Below are 16,877 nucleotides of genomic sequence, written 5' to 3'. Positions count from 1 at the left end.
CTGACTTGCGTTTGCTCCCTGAGCTAAGGCCTGGCTCTCTGGCCTAGGCTTTAGCTCAGCGGTCTAACACAGTTTCCTATAGGAGTTATATGGTATGGCTCAACTCCTAAGAGGCTCTGCAATAAGGTCCCATCTTTGGAGGGGAAGGTAAGAAAATCAAAAAAGAGGGTAAGATTGTATAGGCGTGTGTAAGGCAGATTGGTAACATGCTTCAGGTTATGGTAGAGAAGAGAATATTTTCAATTAGTCAGGAAAAAGACAAGTTAATCAATCATAGCAGTAAAACCCGAACTTTGAACATAGTATGTTCATTTATGCAAGTGAAGAATCAGTATTCAAATAACAAACGGGTCTTGCATTTGACCCCATCTCACAAAGAAAGATTTTGAGAGGATGAGCACAAACATAGCATGCTTTAAAAATGGTAGTTGGTGTTGAAGATTATAAGAACACACTTCATACATAAAATAAAAAAATAATCAAATGTTTGCAAATTAAGCAACAAATGACCTTGCAGTATAGTAACTGTGTGTATAACTCACAGACTCTGAAGAGATTTTCATCAAGAGCTCAGGCTCTGGCATCCCGACGAGCAGCATTATTAGCTTCAACTGATCAATGTCTAACAGGTACCACGTGTAAAGGAACAACAGGAGCTGGAAGGGGAGAGGAACCGGCAAGAACTACTGACCGGTCTTCAGGTCAGTATTTGTTGTCTTAAAAATAACTGAGCTGTGCTTGATTGAGCTAGCCTGGCACAACGGAACCAAGAACAGTCACAAAAACCACCCTGGGACATTGAATAAATCAAATGTAACATACTTGTATAAACTACACTGAGTGTACAAAACATTAAGGACACCTGCTCGTTCCCATGACCGACTGACCAGGTAAAGCTATGATCCCTTATTGATGTCACTTGTTAAATCCACTTCAATCATTGTAGATAAAGGGGAGGAGACAGGTTAAATAAGAATTTTTAAGCCTTGAGACAATTGAGAAATGGATTGTGTATGTGTGCCATTCAGAGGGTGAATGGGCAAGACAAAAGATTTAAGTGCCTTTGAACAGGGTATGGTAGTAACACATGTTAGCCATCCCACTATATCAGGTAAATGGAAAATGACAATGTATAAGCGTGATGTCAGGGAAAGCTGTGTGCGCAAAGTTAACGTTTCCAAAAGATATCATTACTTTTATCATACGTGTTTGAGCAGTCATGTGCATTAGTAGCACAATTTCTTTCTTATTTACATTTGATTGTTGACTTCTCCATATTAAATGTTGGTTTTAAGTTTAGCTGACTTTTCTTAGCGGATGTACAATCAATTGTACACTTGCAAACTATATCATAAACGAGGGCTGAGGGTCTCACGTTGCAAACTTCCCTTGCTTGGCTAACCATTTGGACCAACGACAAAGATGGCCACGGGGATTGCTCCAAGGGCATAAGGCGAGGGTAAGTGGAGGAGGGTGTCTCTTTTATGAGCTTGAAACGCAGTCCTGGTCTGACTTCCTGTGGTGCTCAGAGGCTTGCATATAGCGTTGGAGGGAACGGATTGGACACAGGAGATTCGCTCACTCCTCCTTCGCATTCTGGAAAGGAGGTGGGCACTAGGCCGCCAGCTCAATGGCTTGGTTGATATGGGGTGATAAAACCTTAGGCAAAAAGTCTGGATTGGGCCATAAGGTCACACCTAGGTCGTTTGCCTTCCTTCGTAGATGGAGCAGTGGGAAGTTTGCTCTGAGGCCAACAGGTCCACATGTGCTGTTCCAACCCGCTGCCATATCATCTTCACTACTCGTGGGTGAAGTCGCCATTCCCCCAGGGCCAGTTTCTGTCGTGACAAGGAATCCACCACCTCGTTCACCTTACCTGGGAGATGAATGGCTTGTATTGTCTGATCGTATTAGGACATGTTTGTGTTTTGTGTAGCACCTGCTACGCTAGTTCTTTCGTTTACAACTGGTTCAGGTGGGTGCATGCTATCAGATAATAGCTTCTCATGCTTTCGCCGAAAAGCATTTTTAAAATCTGACATGTTGGCTGGATTCACAACGAGTGTATCTTTAATTGAGTATCCTGCATGTGTGATTTAATGAAAGTTTGAGTTTTATAGCGTTTTATTTGAATTTGGCGCTCTGCATTTCCCGAGGCTATTGGCCGCTTGAGACGCTAGCGTCTCACTATCCCCAATTCATTGCCCTTGACAATCAACCGTTCTCTGTCGTGGGTGATGTTGGCTTTCGCCGATGGGTCGAGCACCGGTACACACCACCAAGTGCGCCATCTTTCAGATGCTGCCCTTCCGGAGGTACACAGTAATATCGTCACTGCTATTAGCTTCACAACTGACATTTGGACCAGCGATGTCAGCCCCATGAGCATGCGGAGTTGACAGCAGAGTGGGTCGACGAGGATTTCGCACTGAGGGAAGTCGTATTGCATGCTCAGGAATGTGCTGCTTGTCATACCGCTGCTACCATTTCAAAGGAATTTGAGAACATGTTTGAAACATGAACACACTAGCTAGTTCCATTCAAACAACTGAATCGAAATAAGCTCATCAACTGTGCCTGCAGCAGATGTGATACCCTCTGTCATGGCATTGAAACACCTGCTCAACAAAACAGCCGAGACAGGATGTGAACAAGCGATTCGGGGGCACTCTCGCTTTACTGTGTCGCCGCCATGCTAGATGCTACGTACAAGAACCGCTACTTCGACGCAGACAAGAAACAGGGTTTATGTGAAATGTTACATACACAGCTGGACAAGATGGAAACGTATACAGTGACAGTGCGCACAGAGGAAGAGAGGCCACGGACAGACAGACAGCTGAAACTTCACTGCTTGACATGTATGATGAAATCCTGGTTGAGAATGAAATGACTGAACAAATGAAGAACGAAACAGCACAGCAAGTAAGTGAAAGAAATAGGTTTTGATTATGTTTTACTGGTAATGGGGACATACGCAAATACCAACAAAATAACTTTTTGGTCAGTGTAGTGTGTGTAACCTTTATTTAACTAGGCAAGTCAGTTAATAAGAACAAATTCTTATTTACAATGGACAGCCTACCCCGGCCAAACCCTAACGTGGCAGGGCCCACTGTGCGCCGCCCTATGGGACTCCAATCACGGCCAGATGTGATACAGTCTGGATTCGAACCAGGGACTGTAGTGACGCCTCTTGCACTGAGATGCAGTGCCTTAGACCGCTGCGTCCATGTGTGTGTTAACTATTTAACTGTACTAGAATTTTTAAAATCGGTCAAAAATGTCATATTGGTGCATCACTAGTAGAGAGCTGTACAGCAACCGCAAAATCATTTCTGGTGAGCCGAGCTACAACCACAGGGCTGAACCGCTATGAGACGTGGTTATCTAGGGAAAGTGACACATTAAATAGTCGAGGGACGACTAGTGCCCGGTGGCCTCGATAACGAGCATGGTGACACTGTTAGCACCGGAGTATGATGGCCGACACACAATAGCTGGTGGGCTAAGTCAGTACAAGACAAGGAAGCACGATATCCTCCGATAAAAGGGATAGGTGGGGGAGAACTGTCACAGCCTTAGAGGGCGCATATTTCTGTTGGTAACAGACTGACAATATACACAAATCACACCGAGTTTAGCTTACCCTACCGGGACCTAAGAAGATCCAAAAAACTGTACAGCAGCTCAGTCAACTTGCGCAATACCGCTAAGCTAACTTTGCGAGAAAAAAATAGACCGTGTATGGTCTGACCTACGATTTAATATGAACCTCTGGGGCCCGTCCTCCCATGGCGTCACGTCACCGGCGTGACTGAACTGTTATTATTACGGTTATTATTACTGCGTGGAGCGTGCGGGATATAATCCATACTGTCAACCGTATTGACGGTCTGAAAGGTATGAAGTAGAACCAAAGGATAATTTTCCTGATAGCATATATGAAACGTATTTATTAGAACGTTGAGGTTTAAAAAAGACTTGTCATTTGCTCCAAGGTGCACGAGGCCAGACTTTTCTAGGGTTACTGTGTAAATGAAGAGGAGGTGGCTGGCATCTAACAGACAATGGAAGCAGGCGTGGACGCCAGAGAAAACAGAGTTTTAGAGACCAAGTTCAGTGAGGTAGAAATTAAGTGTGGCCACAGAAAGTGACGAACTAGGAGACCCTCTACAATACATGCCGCAGGGAGAGCGGCAGAACAGAGCTGAAAGGAGAAGAAGCACCTGAGGCACCATAGAGGGATTAGTTGTGCAGAGCAAATTAGGAACATAGAAGAGCTTTAGCTTAGAACACAGTTTAGGACACGCACTGTCAGCAATCTTCTGCTTCTGTCTGGACCTGCAAAAAGCTGTTCGAAATGCATATGTCAAACAATCACAGCGGCATGATTCTGTGTGTACTCTGGTCCTATCCGATGTGATTCAGCAAGGACATATTATTGTGTGGGAATCTCACCACCAACCACTAATACTGTGTCAACGACAGAAACAGTGGTTGAATGGGTAGGCCAGGCGTACTCACGAATGGAGTGGGCTTCGGCATAGGTACTCATATTAGACCCATAGTAGGGTAACTGAGGTAAGGGCAATGAAAGGATACGGTCAGTACCGGGAAACAGCGTTCTGCCAGTGAGGAGTTCAGCCATGATGCATCCCACAGACCAAATATCCACTGTAACATATAGGTGATCATTATGTCCATATAACAGATAAAGTAATAACAAATGTCTACTATAACATATAGGAGAAAGATGTTCAGTATGTCCATTTACAGTGTTCTGCTATTATGACATCCACATGGTAGGAACGTTAGCCCAGGATCACAAGTACATCAACAATTTGTAACCTAAATGTGTAACTGGTAAACGTGTCTGCAGTGAGCAGATGCAGGCTGTCTAAACCACTCAGAGGCTCTACCGACTGTACCTGTCATGTTGTAGTGCATCCAGTTCAGCATGATCTCTGGTGCCCGGTACCAGCGTGTGGCAACGTAACCCGTCATCTCGTCGTCAGTGTGCCGCGCCAGCCCAAAGTCCAGGATCTGAGGAGGACAGACAAATACAAAACCATGTGGTCCTGGCAAGATGGTTACCCTGAGGAAACTACACAGAAGGCACACACTGTTCTCTCCTTGCAGAAAACGTCACCGCCAATGTTACATCAGATAGTGCTTGGTTACTCCCCTCAGGCATACTGAAACTCTTGTCTGGACTATTTATGATGAACCCAGTTTGAATGAGCGTACCTATAATAAAACTCCCTTACCTTCAGCTCACAGTCCTCATTCACAGCCAAGTTGCTGGGTTTCAGGTCCTAGAGTGATGGGAGATAAGACATATTATTACAGCTGAGCTACATATGACGAGGCCAGATCTGAATGGGCTTTCTCAATTGAGTCTAGATTCGCTAAAACCAAACCACCATGATCTGTAGAAGTGTTTCTGCAGAGCAGTCTACAGTGCTTCTTCAAGACTAATACACCTCTAGTTGATCTACTCTAATATTATTCTCAGATCAGTTCTTTCTGAACAGCAGCCCTGAATCACCGACTCAGTCATGATCAAAATCAGAGGTCCTGTTTATGATTTGAATTCCTCTGCCATTTAGGGTGTTTGCTTAAGGATTGAGCCTGGGCCCGAATCCTCTATGTGAAAGCGAAGCAATTAAAACTGGTTTATAAACTGTACCTCCTTCTGACAAGTATGATGGATTTTTTTTACTTGTCTGAAAGCTCAAGTCACTTGTCCAAAAATAAAATGGTCTGTAACACCATGGGCCAACAAGGTGACTGATAATTGTGTTGTACAATGCAAGGAACCACTTACTGGTCTAATCAGGTATAATCCCATGCCATTGTACCCTTGAGCAAGGCACTAAACCCCCACAAAGTAGAATAACTGCACTGTTGGGCACCTATATAAACACGTGGTTAACCCTCCATCTGGATAGCTACGGGGTGTTTTAATCCAGCCCTACTGAAACACCCGAGTCAGCTTATCAAGGTCATGTTGAGCAGCTGACTTTTTACAATGTAGTGTGTTAGAGCTGGGTTCAGATAAAAGCCTGCACACCCAGTAGCTCTCCTGGAGGATGTAAAATATTGCAACGTTACAAATACCAACAAAATGCTTTGTCTTTATAAAATAATTCCCTCGTTCAATGAATCCGGGATCAAATGGCTAAGGTAAGACACATCAAAGCAAGGTACCTAACTAAGACATGTTTATCTTTAACCCTGTAAGGATAAAATATTTAAGTTTCAGAAGAGATCTATTGACAGCAGGGCTTGACATTCAGGTACATTTGCCAGTGGCACACCAGGCCAGTACCAAGTCAAAACTACTGGCACGGTCCAGGATCACAAGAAAGCGAGTTATGCATGCGGAATTTCAATCTCGGGTGATTTCATGTTTCATTTGCAGTAGGCAAGTACTTTATATTATAACCAACCATCAAGTCTTATATTTTCACTGATTGTTAGGAAAAATTAAATAAAATCCTCCCCCTTGTTGATGACATACAGCCTAATTAACATACAAAAACCGTTTCAAATGTAATATTCCCCTACAGAAATGAGCTCAAAAACATATTGATACATCATCCATATTATCAGGCTGGTGTGCTATTTTAGCAATAAGCATTATCGCCTGACGCAGCATAGTGGCTACATGGCTAAAGCGAGGGGATCCCAAATGAATCTAAAAAAACATCTGCATTGTTGGCTAATCATTGGCTAGATCAGACTTTAAAATATCATCTAGTCGCTGGTTTAATGTATAAAAGAAAAACTCCCACTGACACTAATAAATTATAGATTTTCACTGTGTTTTTATAAAGTCAGTTTAATTGTGTGAATTTTACAGTGAATATGGGCCTACCGTTTACGCAATCGAAAGGACGAGTTTCACGCGTAACTATTTTGTTTTAAATCGTCATACCAGACAATCAGACTAAAACGCTGCCAATTATGCAGTTGAGAAATAAATTGCACAGCACTGGAAAGCTGGAATCCCGCTCTTTTCAATAATTGCCATCAAAACTGTGATTGTGGACTTTTCCTGAAATTGCATTTAGGAATGTTTGCGCGGTGACTGGGCTTATTATAACATGTTTTTTACACGCAGCAATCAAAGCTGTATGAGGAGTTGCACGCTCTTGACGCCCAACAGTTGATATTCCGCTTCAACTGGGCTGTGTGCGCGTGCGTGCGATAAATAAAATGCATAGCTCATTAACAGCTTAGGTAATAAAATAAAATAAACATTTTAAAACAATTATATAGGACTAGAGAATATCATTATTACAATATATTTTGCGCCAGCCAAAGCGGTGCCTGTCAATACAAGGCACGAATCCACTCCGATGCGCTCTGCAGAGATTGAGAACAGTACATCGCATGCGGGGGACACTAATACAAATCTGATGGGATTAATCGTTTGATATTGTGATTGTATTTCTATTTACTTCAATCCATATTCTACTTGTACAACTATATATATATTTTTACTTGGCCCGGACATGCGCGAATGTAAATCACGTCCCTTGCAACGGCAGGGTAGTGGGTTCGATTCCCGGGACCACCTGTACGTAAAATGTATGCACGTATGACTAAGTTTCTTTGGATACAAGAGTCAACTAAATGGCATATATTTCATAATATTATATGAATTAACAAGACACAGCGTCAGTCACAGAGAAGGACTTTTTCCATTGTGGGCTCAATCATAGCAGAGCGGACTGAATTAAAAAGGGAGACTTACTCTGTGAATGATATCTGCTGAGTGGATATACTGAGGAGACAGAGTGAGGGAAAGAAGAGCAAAGGCTTTAGATTACATCAATAATTAGGAGACACAAATCACAAGTTTAAACAGAGGTCTGTGGTTCTGAGGTACATCACAACAGGCGAAACTGGGTAAAATGACATTGTTATGACCAGCAACTGGTTTAAATGACATAATTATGACTTAAATTGTATACGTTTGTCTGCTGGGAATGTACACAACACTGTGAATGGCAGTTACTTTCAGTTATTTTGAGTTACTTAAAGCATGATTAAAAAAGTCGAAGTCTGTGGTTTCACCTTTAACCCCCAGAGGATCTGTCTGTCTGTATGTGTCTGTGCGTTTCACCTTTAATCCCCGGAGGATCTGGTATATGAGGAACTGCACGTGATCGTCTGTGAGTTTCTGACACTTGACTATGTTGTTGAGGTCTGCCCCCATCAGGTGGGTCACCAGGTACCTGCCAATCAGAACCAGACAGGAGCTCAAACAAAACTACTCCACTGTATACGACACGCATCTGTTTCTCACGTTTCCATATTTCAGCCAGTTGTATGTTGTTCTTGATACCATCTCGTTTTGACACGTCACATCAATGCTAATATGGCCAAAAGTAGCTAGCTAGCGAACCAACAACTGTAGCAATGCTGAAAAGCAAAAGGAAAAATAACCACAAATTGGTGCGAAGTGGCATAAACAATCCAAGTCCAGTGGGTTTGAAAGTTTAAAAACCATTCATGTATGGGCTAAGACATTGAAATACACTGACGTGCATCGGCTTACGCCTTTCATCAGGTCTGACATTAAAGGCATTTTACCCTTTGAAACCCCCATTTGTGGTTAGAATTTTTCCGTTTCAATTACAATTCTCCTCTAAGAGCACCTTTAGTTGTTGTGGAATGCCTGAAGCGCTCCTGCTACTTCTTCTCTTCAACTTTAACAATGTATTTGAGAGATGTGCTTATTGGGAACAACTTGTTTTCAATAAACATTTGCAGACGAACTGCAGTTTACAAGTTAAGCCAACCCCATCAGTTTTTGTCTTGTGGTCTATACATCAAGGGATTTACCACCATGTCAATGTTCTCCCATATGTCTCCTAGGAGTCAGCTGATACTGGTTGAGTAGCTGTTCCATCTCCTCGCCCCCTTCCCCACACACACACTCCTTTCCTCTGGAAGCCCCAGCTGGGCGAGCCATCCACAAAATGTCACACACACACATCCATTAAGTCCACTTATTTTTGTAATTCAAATCTAATCCCATAGTCGTTTAAACAGCTCCAAATAGTGGTAAGCACTTCTGGAGGGAAAAAAATATGAGCCAAAACATACGAGGAGCACGGAGGCTTCACTCTGGTCTAGCTAGTTTGCTGTTCCACTGATAGATGAATGCTGCACTGTTCCCACACAGGAGGAACATCTTAAAATAACTCCCTGGTTAAACTGGACTTTTCCTTAGTGCCCTCCTCCTATATTAGCCAACTGTTGGCAAAGACTGATCTGAGACCAAGCTACTTCAACATGACTGAGATCAAAAGGCACAAACAGGGAGAGGGAAGGGGGGCTCCAGCTGAAGGGTTCATGTTGAGGCCTGGAAAATTAGGTATATAAATAGTGAGCTCTCATCCCTGTTAATCCGTGGCACTTTCCCACTGTCTCTTCCCCCCTCCCCTGCTCTCCCTCCATCTATCTATCTAGGGGTAAAAGAGGAGCTATGAACAGTCTTTTGAGTCACATTTTTGGAGCTGGGTTAGGGGAAAATCACAGCTACAGTACCTGCATACTGGGTTTTTTATGAACAGCAGTTAGAAAACCCCTCCCTGTGCTCCTCTGTCCTGCAGGCATGTGTGCTGTGTACACAGATATGCATGAGAAGAAAATAGCCATGATCCTAATTAGGCGACTGGCAGATTGTTTTTAGTCAAGCAATATCAAATATATGCAGTGAATTCAAAGTATTGAGACCCCTCGACTTTTTCCCCATTATGTTACATTACAGCCTTATTCTAAAATGGATTGAAAAAAAGTTTATTAAAAAAGTAAGATTACATTTACATAAGTATTCAGACCCTCTACTCAGTACTTTGTTGAAGCACATTTGGCAACCATTACAGCCTTGAGTCTTCTTCGGTATGACGCTACAAGCTTGGCACACCTGTATTTGTGGAGTTTCTCCTCTTCTTTACAGATCCTCTAGTTCTGTCAGGTTGGATGGAGAGCGTCGCTGCACAGCTATTTTCAGGTCTCTCCAGAGACGTTCGATCGGGTTCAAGTCTGGGCTCTGGCTGGGCCACTCAAGGACATTCAGAGGTTTGTCCCTAATCCACTCCTGTGTTGTCTTGGCTGTGTGCTTAGGGTTGTTGTCTTGTTGGAAGCTGAACCTCCGCCCCAGTCGGAGGTCCTGAGCAGGTTTTTATCAAGGCTCTCTGTACTTTGCTATGTTCATCTTTCCCTCAATCCTGACTAGTCTCCCAGACACTGCTGCTGAAAAACATCCCTACAGCATGTTGTTGTAACCACCACGCTTCACCATATGGATGGGGCCACGTTTCCTCCAGATGTGACACTTGGCTTTCAGGCCAAAGAGTTCAATCTTGGTTTGATCAGATCAGAGAATCTTGTTTCTCATGGCTTGAAAGACCTTTAGGTGCCTTTTGGCAAACCCCAAGCTGGCTGTCATGTGCCTTTAACTGAGGAGTAGCTTCCATCTGGCCTGACTGGTGGAGTCCTGCAGAGATGTTTGTCCTTCTGGAAGGTTCTCCAATCTCCACAGAGGAACTCTGGAGGTCTGTCAGAGTGACTATCGGGTTCTTGGTCACCATCCTGACCCTTCTCCCCGGATTCCTCGGTTTTGCCGGGCGGCCAGCTCTAGGAAGAGTCTTGGTAGTTCCAAACTTCTTCCATTTAAGAATGGAGGCCAGTATGTTCTTGGGGACCTTCAATGCTGCAAAAAAAAATGTGGTACCCTTACCCAGATCTGTGCCTCGACACAAACATGTTTCGGACCTCTATGGACAATTCCTTCGACCTCATGGCTTGGTTTTTGCTCTGACGTGCACTGTCAACTGTGGGACCTTGTATAGACCGGTGTGTGCCTTTCCAAATCATGTCCAAAAAATTGAATTTACCACAGGTGGAATCCAATCAATTTGTAGGAACTTTTCAAGGATGATCAATGGAAACAGGATGCACCTGAGCTCAATTGAGTCTCATAGCAAAGAGTCTGAATACTTATGTAAATAAGGAGTTTATTTTTATAGCACATTTGCAACAATTTCTAAAAACCTTATTTTTGCTTTGTCATTATGGGGTCTTGTGTGTAGACTGATGGGGAATTTTTCAAATAGTATGGGTAGCCATTTGATTAGATGTTTTATGGCTTGGGGGGGTAGAAGCTGTTTAGAAGTCTCTTGAACCTAGACTTGGAGCTCCAGTACCACTCACCGTGCGGTAGCAGAGAGGACGGTCTATGACCAAAGCGGCTGGAATATTTGACAACTTTTAGGGCCTTCCTCTAACACCGCCTGGTATAGAGGTCTTGGATGGCAGAAAGCTTGGCCCTGGTGATGTACTGGGCCGTACGCACCGCCCTCTGTAGTGCCTTGCAGTCGGAGGCCGAGCAGTTGCCATACCAGGCAGTGATGCAACCCATCAGGATGCTCTCGATGGTGCAGCTGTAGAACTTTGAGGATCTGAGAACCCATGCCAAATCTTTTCAGTCTCCTGAGGGGGAATAGGTTTTGTCGTGCCCTCTTCATGACTGTCTTGGACCATGTTAGATTGTTGGTGATGTGGACACCAAGGAACTTGAAGCTCTCAACCTGCTCCACTACAGCCCCGTCGAAAAGAATGGGGAGGGGGGGGGCATGCTCAGTCCTCCTTTTCCTGTCGTCCACAATCATTTGTCTTGATCACGGTGAGGGAGAGGTCGTTTTCTTTGCACCACACGGTCAGGTCTCTGACCTCCCCCCTACAGGCTGTCACACCGTCATTGGTGATCAGGCCTACCACTGTTGTCATCGCCAAACTTAATGATGGTGTTGGGAGTCATGCCTGGCCGTGCAGTCACGAGTGAACAAGGAGTACAGGAGGGGACTGAGCATGCACCCGAGGGGCCCCCATGTTGAGGATCAGCATGGCAGATCCTTAACAGCAAACAAATAAAGTCTATTTTTACATCCATTGTTAATGACAATAGTTCCTCGATGTATTTGAAAAATCTTTCCAGCTCTCTCCCTTTTGAAAACCACTCAGCGTGAAAGGGAAAAATGTAATGCTCTGATCCACTGCAAACATCATAAAACACCTGATTACTTCTTATCCCTTGCACAAATAGCCTACAGCTGTCTCTGTCCTGAGCTCACTGGCATAGGAAACTAGGGGTCCAGAATATTTTATACAATGTTGCTAGTGTGAGCTTCCAGTTGGACCAAAGTTAACAATTGATACAATGTTTCAAGTTAGTTGCAGACAAGCCTTGCAGACAAGCCATGCACACCCAAAGTGGGTTATAGGATTTAAATATATATATATTTTTTTTAAATCAGGATATTTTCTACCTGAAGGCTGCTTTGTTTTTATTTGTAGGCTTTACAGGCTATTTTTACATAGTTGTCATTTAGTTGTTATTTTTAAGGTTTGTATCATTTTCATTTAGATTTGAATAGAATTTTGATTAACATCTTTGAATCTCAAAATCGTGGTCATCATCAATTAAATGAAACAGGTTAAGGATTTTCTCTCCATCTCTGGCTCCCTTGAGTCATTTGTGTCTTATTTCATCAAATAGTGCCCTTAAAGCATCAAAATGCATGTATAGTTGATTATATTAAAACACATTGGATGTCTATACATGGAAAATATGTTTTAAAATTTTGACCAATCAATTAGTCTAAAGAACAGACTACTATCGGTTGACCAATAACTGTTTTTTAAAATCAGGACAGCCCTAATATTTATTATTCTGTGTAAGAGGAACTTCTTCCACTGCAACCCTGCCATTGTTTAACATCTTGTTCTTTCTCTCTCTCTCTCCCCTCTCTGTGGAACCGGGTTGTTAATCTGGGACAGTGGGGCGCCTGAGAGCACACTTCAGTTGCCTCTTCTGATGGTGGAGCTGCCAGAGAGCTAGCCTGGCCCAGATCGATTTGTGTTCTTCCCAACTCCATTGCTCTCATTGTCGAGCCAAACGTGGTAAATAGTAGGAAGTGTAGGAACGAGAGGCCTTTCCTGCACATTTTCCTTCAGCAGAGGCAACAACAGGTCTAGGCTTGTGTGTGACACTCACTCAGCCAGGCACCCACACACAGTACACACACATAGTACAAACATGAGGCAGTCGGCCAGCACTGACTCACTGAACAATCTGTCCACTTCCTCTTCTCACTGACTTTCAACATCAACAAACAGTAAATGCCTGAAGCCAAGGCACCCAGTGAGTAACTATTTCCAAGGTTGGGAAGGGAGATGTGGTATTACTACTGAAAATAGTACCACAGGTACCCCTGGTGTTTCCTAGGCAGAGCAGGCTTTGTTTACTCTCTGTTGCTGGGAAAAGAAAGGCACTTTGTGTACTCATTGTGTTTCAAGTGAAGCACTGATCCTCTGTCAATAGTCATTGGCTGAGTGAATGAAGGTTATGAAGGGATAATAAAGGAACATACAGTAGATAAAAGAAATCGGTAGGCCTTAAGAGTTTCAATTCAACTCACACGTCATTGAACTCCTCCAGACTAGTAGCAGGTGTGAAGACATCTAGAAGGCCGATCACCTGAAACACAGAGGCCAACGCAACAAGTAAGGAGGATTGTAATCAACTCTCCCAAATTATTTCATGACTCCACAATGAATTGGTTTCAGCAGAGTAAAGCATTGGAATACTTGGAACTAGAGCGGCGGAATACTTCAGCCAACAAATTCCTACAGTTGAGATCTCAGTCAGCAGCACAGTTGCATACTATGATTAATATAGCCAACATACTTCTGCTGCTTTTAAGAGAGAGAGAGAGGACTGAGCTCCAGAGAGAGGAGCAAAGACAAAGAGGGAAGTAGAACTAGAGCAGAGGAATACTTTAACCAACATATTCCTAGACTTATCGCAGCAGCAACATAAAACAGTTCTGCAGCTTTTAACCTCTTGGTAGTATTTTCAGTATTTTCCCGTCCGGATGAAAAGCGCGCCCAAAGTAAACTGCCTGTTACTCCGGCCCAGAAGCTAGGATATGCATATAATTGGTAGATTTGGATAGAAAACACTAAAGTTTCTAAAACTGTTCCAATGATGTCTGTTCGTATAACAGAACTGATATGGCAGGCGAAACCCTGAGGACAACCCCCCCCCCCCCCGCAAAAAAAATTCAGCCTACCACTGTTTTCAATGGGTGTCACTTTTATTATAATGTGAAATTCTCCCAGATTGCAGTTCCTAGGGCTTACAATAGATGTCAACAGTCTTTAGAAAGAGTTTCATGCTGGTTTTTGGAAAAATTAGCCAGAAATGTTAGTTTTTCTAGGTGGCTCCCATTTTGGTTCTAGTGTTTCTAAGCACGTGGAAGAGAGCGCGTTCTTTGGTATTTTTCTCCGGTAAAGACAATAACGATTCTCCGTCTTAAATGTTATAATTTATTTACGTATTAGGGTACCCAAGGTTTGATTATAAACGTTGTTTGACTTGTTTGGAAAAACGTATTAGTAACGTTTGGGATTAATTTTGTATGCATTTTGATGGAGGGAAACTGGGTGGATTATTGACTGAAGCACACCAGGTAAACAGAGTTTTTATGGATATAAAGGACATTATCGACCAAAAGGACCATTTGTGATGTATCTGGGACCTTTTGGAGTGCCAACAAAAGAAGATCAAAGGTAAGGCATTTATTATATCGCTATTTCAGACTTTTGTGGCACACCTGCCTGGTTGAAATATGTTTTTCATGCTTTTGTATGCGGGGCGCTATCCTCAGATAATCACATGGTGTGCTTTCCCGTAAAGCCTTTTTGAAATCTGACACAGCGGCTGGATTAACAAGAAGTTAAGCTTTATTTTGATGCATTACACTTATGATTTTATGAAAGTAAAATATTTATAATTCTGTAGTTTGAATTTCACGCTCTGCAATTTCACCGGATGTTGGCCAGGTGGGACGCCACCATAAGAAGTTAAGAGAGATGAAACTCACGTTCTCATGTTTCATGTGCTTGAGCAGACGTAGCTCTCTGTAGGTCCTCTTGGCGTGGATAATGGACTGGAATGGCCGGGAGAGCTTCTTCACTGCGATCTTCAGACCGGTCTTCTCATCATACGACGAGCTGGAGGAGACATGATAGGGGTTTAAGTTACTGCAAAAACTAGGCTACAACAATAGGATAAGATACTATTCATCACTCCCAAAATGTTGCATCTGAAAATAAATACAATCCTTACTAATAATATGCTATATTTGAAATTACCAGTATTATCAGTAGCATGTAGCATGTGACAAAACATAACTCCTCTTCTCCTGTAGGCTTTAGATCAGGGTTATTTAATTCCAGTCCTGGAGGGCCAAAACATTTCTGTTTTTCATCATCTCGTTCCAATCAGGGACTAATTCAGACCTGGGACATCAAGTGAGTGCAATTAACTACCAGGTAGAAACAAAAAACAGATGTTTCAGGCCTCCAGGAACAGAATTTAACAGCCCTGCTTTAGACATATAGGCTACAGCCTAAAACAAGTTGTTGCAGCCAGGTTGTCATTTTCCAAGAAGACACAGGAAAAACACACTTTAAAATGGCTCACTAAAAGGCTGAGTTTGCATGAAACCAGATAAAGTGATGTAAGAGGTGCTGACGTAAGAAGGAAAAACTGACATCAGCTAAACAGAAAATGTCATCCCTCAGACTAAGGCAGCATCCCAAATGGCAAAAAAAAAAAAAAAAAAAAAAATCAGCAGGGTCCATGGTTAGTAGTGCACTATGAAGGGTAACCGGTGACATTTGGGACACAACCTGAAATGGCTAGTCTGGCTGGGGAAGAAGGAGCATCTCTGGGGATATCTCAATAGGTGTTTCCTAGTGTCCTGATGTACCTTCTCTTTGCCCCCTTCTTAATACATTACCAGAAAGAAAACACAGCCGTTCCGTTAAAATGGCTGACAGGCTGGGGGACGAACGTCTCTCCCCAGGGGAGATCTCAATAGTCTTTCCCTCGATTCCTTGTGGTGTCGATCTCTCCTCGCTGCCTTCCAAAAAAGTCAAGAGGGAAGTGAGGAATACATTGGAGACAATCACCTTGGATCTTCTCCTCCAATGCTCTACTTTCTTCCTCTGACATCTTGAGGAGGCGAGGAGAGGGACGACCCAAAGACTTTAGAGATTCACCCTGGCTGAAAGACATACTGGGGGAGGGAAGCCTACCTCTCACTTCCTCTTCCTTTGAATTTCTGCGTTCTTATGTGCTCTCTTGCCAACTCCATAGCTGCCATTGACAATTCCATAAGAAGTTGGCAAGAGGGCATTAACAGACTGGCACCCAAGCTAGTCAGCTGCTGTACACATTTAATAGTACAAAGCAGAGGTGCACAAACGCTTGTGGCCAAGGAGGTCAGGAGTCCCAGTGCCGCAACAAGCAAAACATTTAGATGAAGTTGTATGTATGCGAGCTGTGGTGCCCACATAACAGGAGGAAATCGTTATGAATAAACAGAAGCAAAAATTTTATGCAATATAAAAATGTCCCTTGATCGGATATCCGGGGCACTTTTTTTTTTAACCCAACAGCACTAATCCGACCGTCAACAGTTAATCCTTTCTGCCTAGCAGCAGCGCAGTGGTGCTGTTGTGCTCCGCAACCTGCTGTGGGGAGCACAACAGAAACAACAACCAGATGTTAACTTAGACAACAACAATCCAGCAGATGATACTAATACCATAGCAGGTTCTGGGAGGTAATACTGGTTACTACTAGGCCCATTTTAAAAGTAAAGGAAACCTTTGAATAAATTATCCTTGATGGATTATGCTGCAGCAGCAGTAATACAGGAACCATTATTTGTGTAAAAAAAACAAACTAAGCCAACATTAGTTTAGTAATTTAGAAGATTAGA

General features: G+C 43.1%; 1 protein-coding gene across 2 annotated transcripts in view; it reads right to left on the bottom strand.

Annotated features, from left to right (window-relative positions):
• The window catches only part of mapk14a (mitogen-activated protein kinase 14a), a 34,934-nt gene that overhangs the window by 14,299 nt on the left and 3,758 nt on the right, over nucleotides 1-16,877 (bottom strand). The window contains exons 2-9 of one of the 2 annotated variants that reach the window (XM_029622799.2): nucleotides 14,970-15,099; nucleotides 13,503-13,561; nucleotides 8,138-8,249; nucleotides 7,766-7,795; nucleotides 5,271-5,318; nucleotides 4,932-5,046; nucleotides 4,606-4,677; nucleotides 543-622 (exon numbers count right to left, since the gene is read on the bottom strand). In XM_029622799.2, the coding sequence (XP_029478659.1) occupies nucleotides 543-622; nucleotides 4,606-4,677; nucleotides 4,932-5,046; nucleotides 5,271-5,318; nucleotides 7,766-7,795; nucleotides 8,138-8,249; nucleotides 13,503-13,561; nucleotides 14,970-15,099 (646 nt within the window). The remainder of the gene's footprint in view (nucleotides 1-542; nucleotides 623-4,605; nucleotides 4,678-4,931; nucleotides 5,047-5,270; nucleotides 5,319-7,765; nucleotides 7,796-8,137; nucleotides 8,250-13,502; nucleotides 13,562-14,969; nucleotides 15,100-16,877) is intronic. The other variant, XM_029622800.2, reaches the window with a different exon arrangement.

This window comes from Oncorhynchus nerka, linkage group LG20 (assembly GCF_034236695.1).
Source record: "Oncorhynchus nerka isolate Pitt River linkage group LG20, Oner_Uvic_2.0, whole genome shotgun sequence".
NCBI classification, from domain to species: Eukaryota; Metazoa; Chordata; class Actinopteri; order Salmoniformes; family Salmonidae; genus Oncorhynchus; species Oncorhynchus nerka.
Note: the sequence above shows the minus strand (reverse complement) of the source record. Positions and strands in the feature narration are given on the sequence as shown.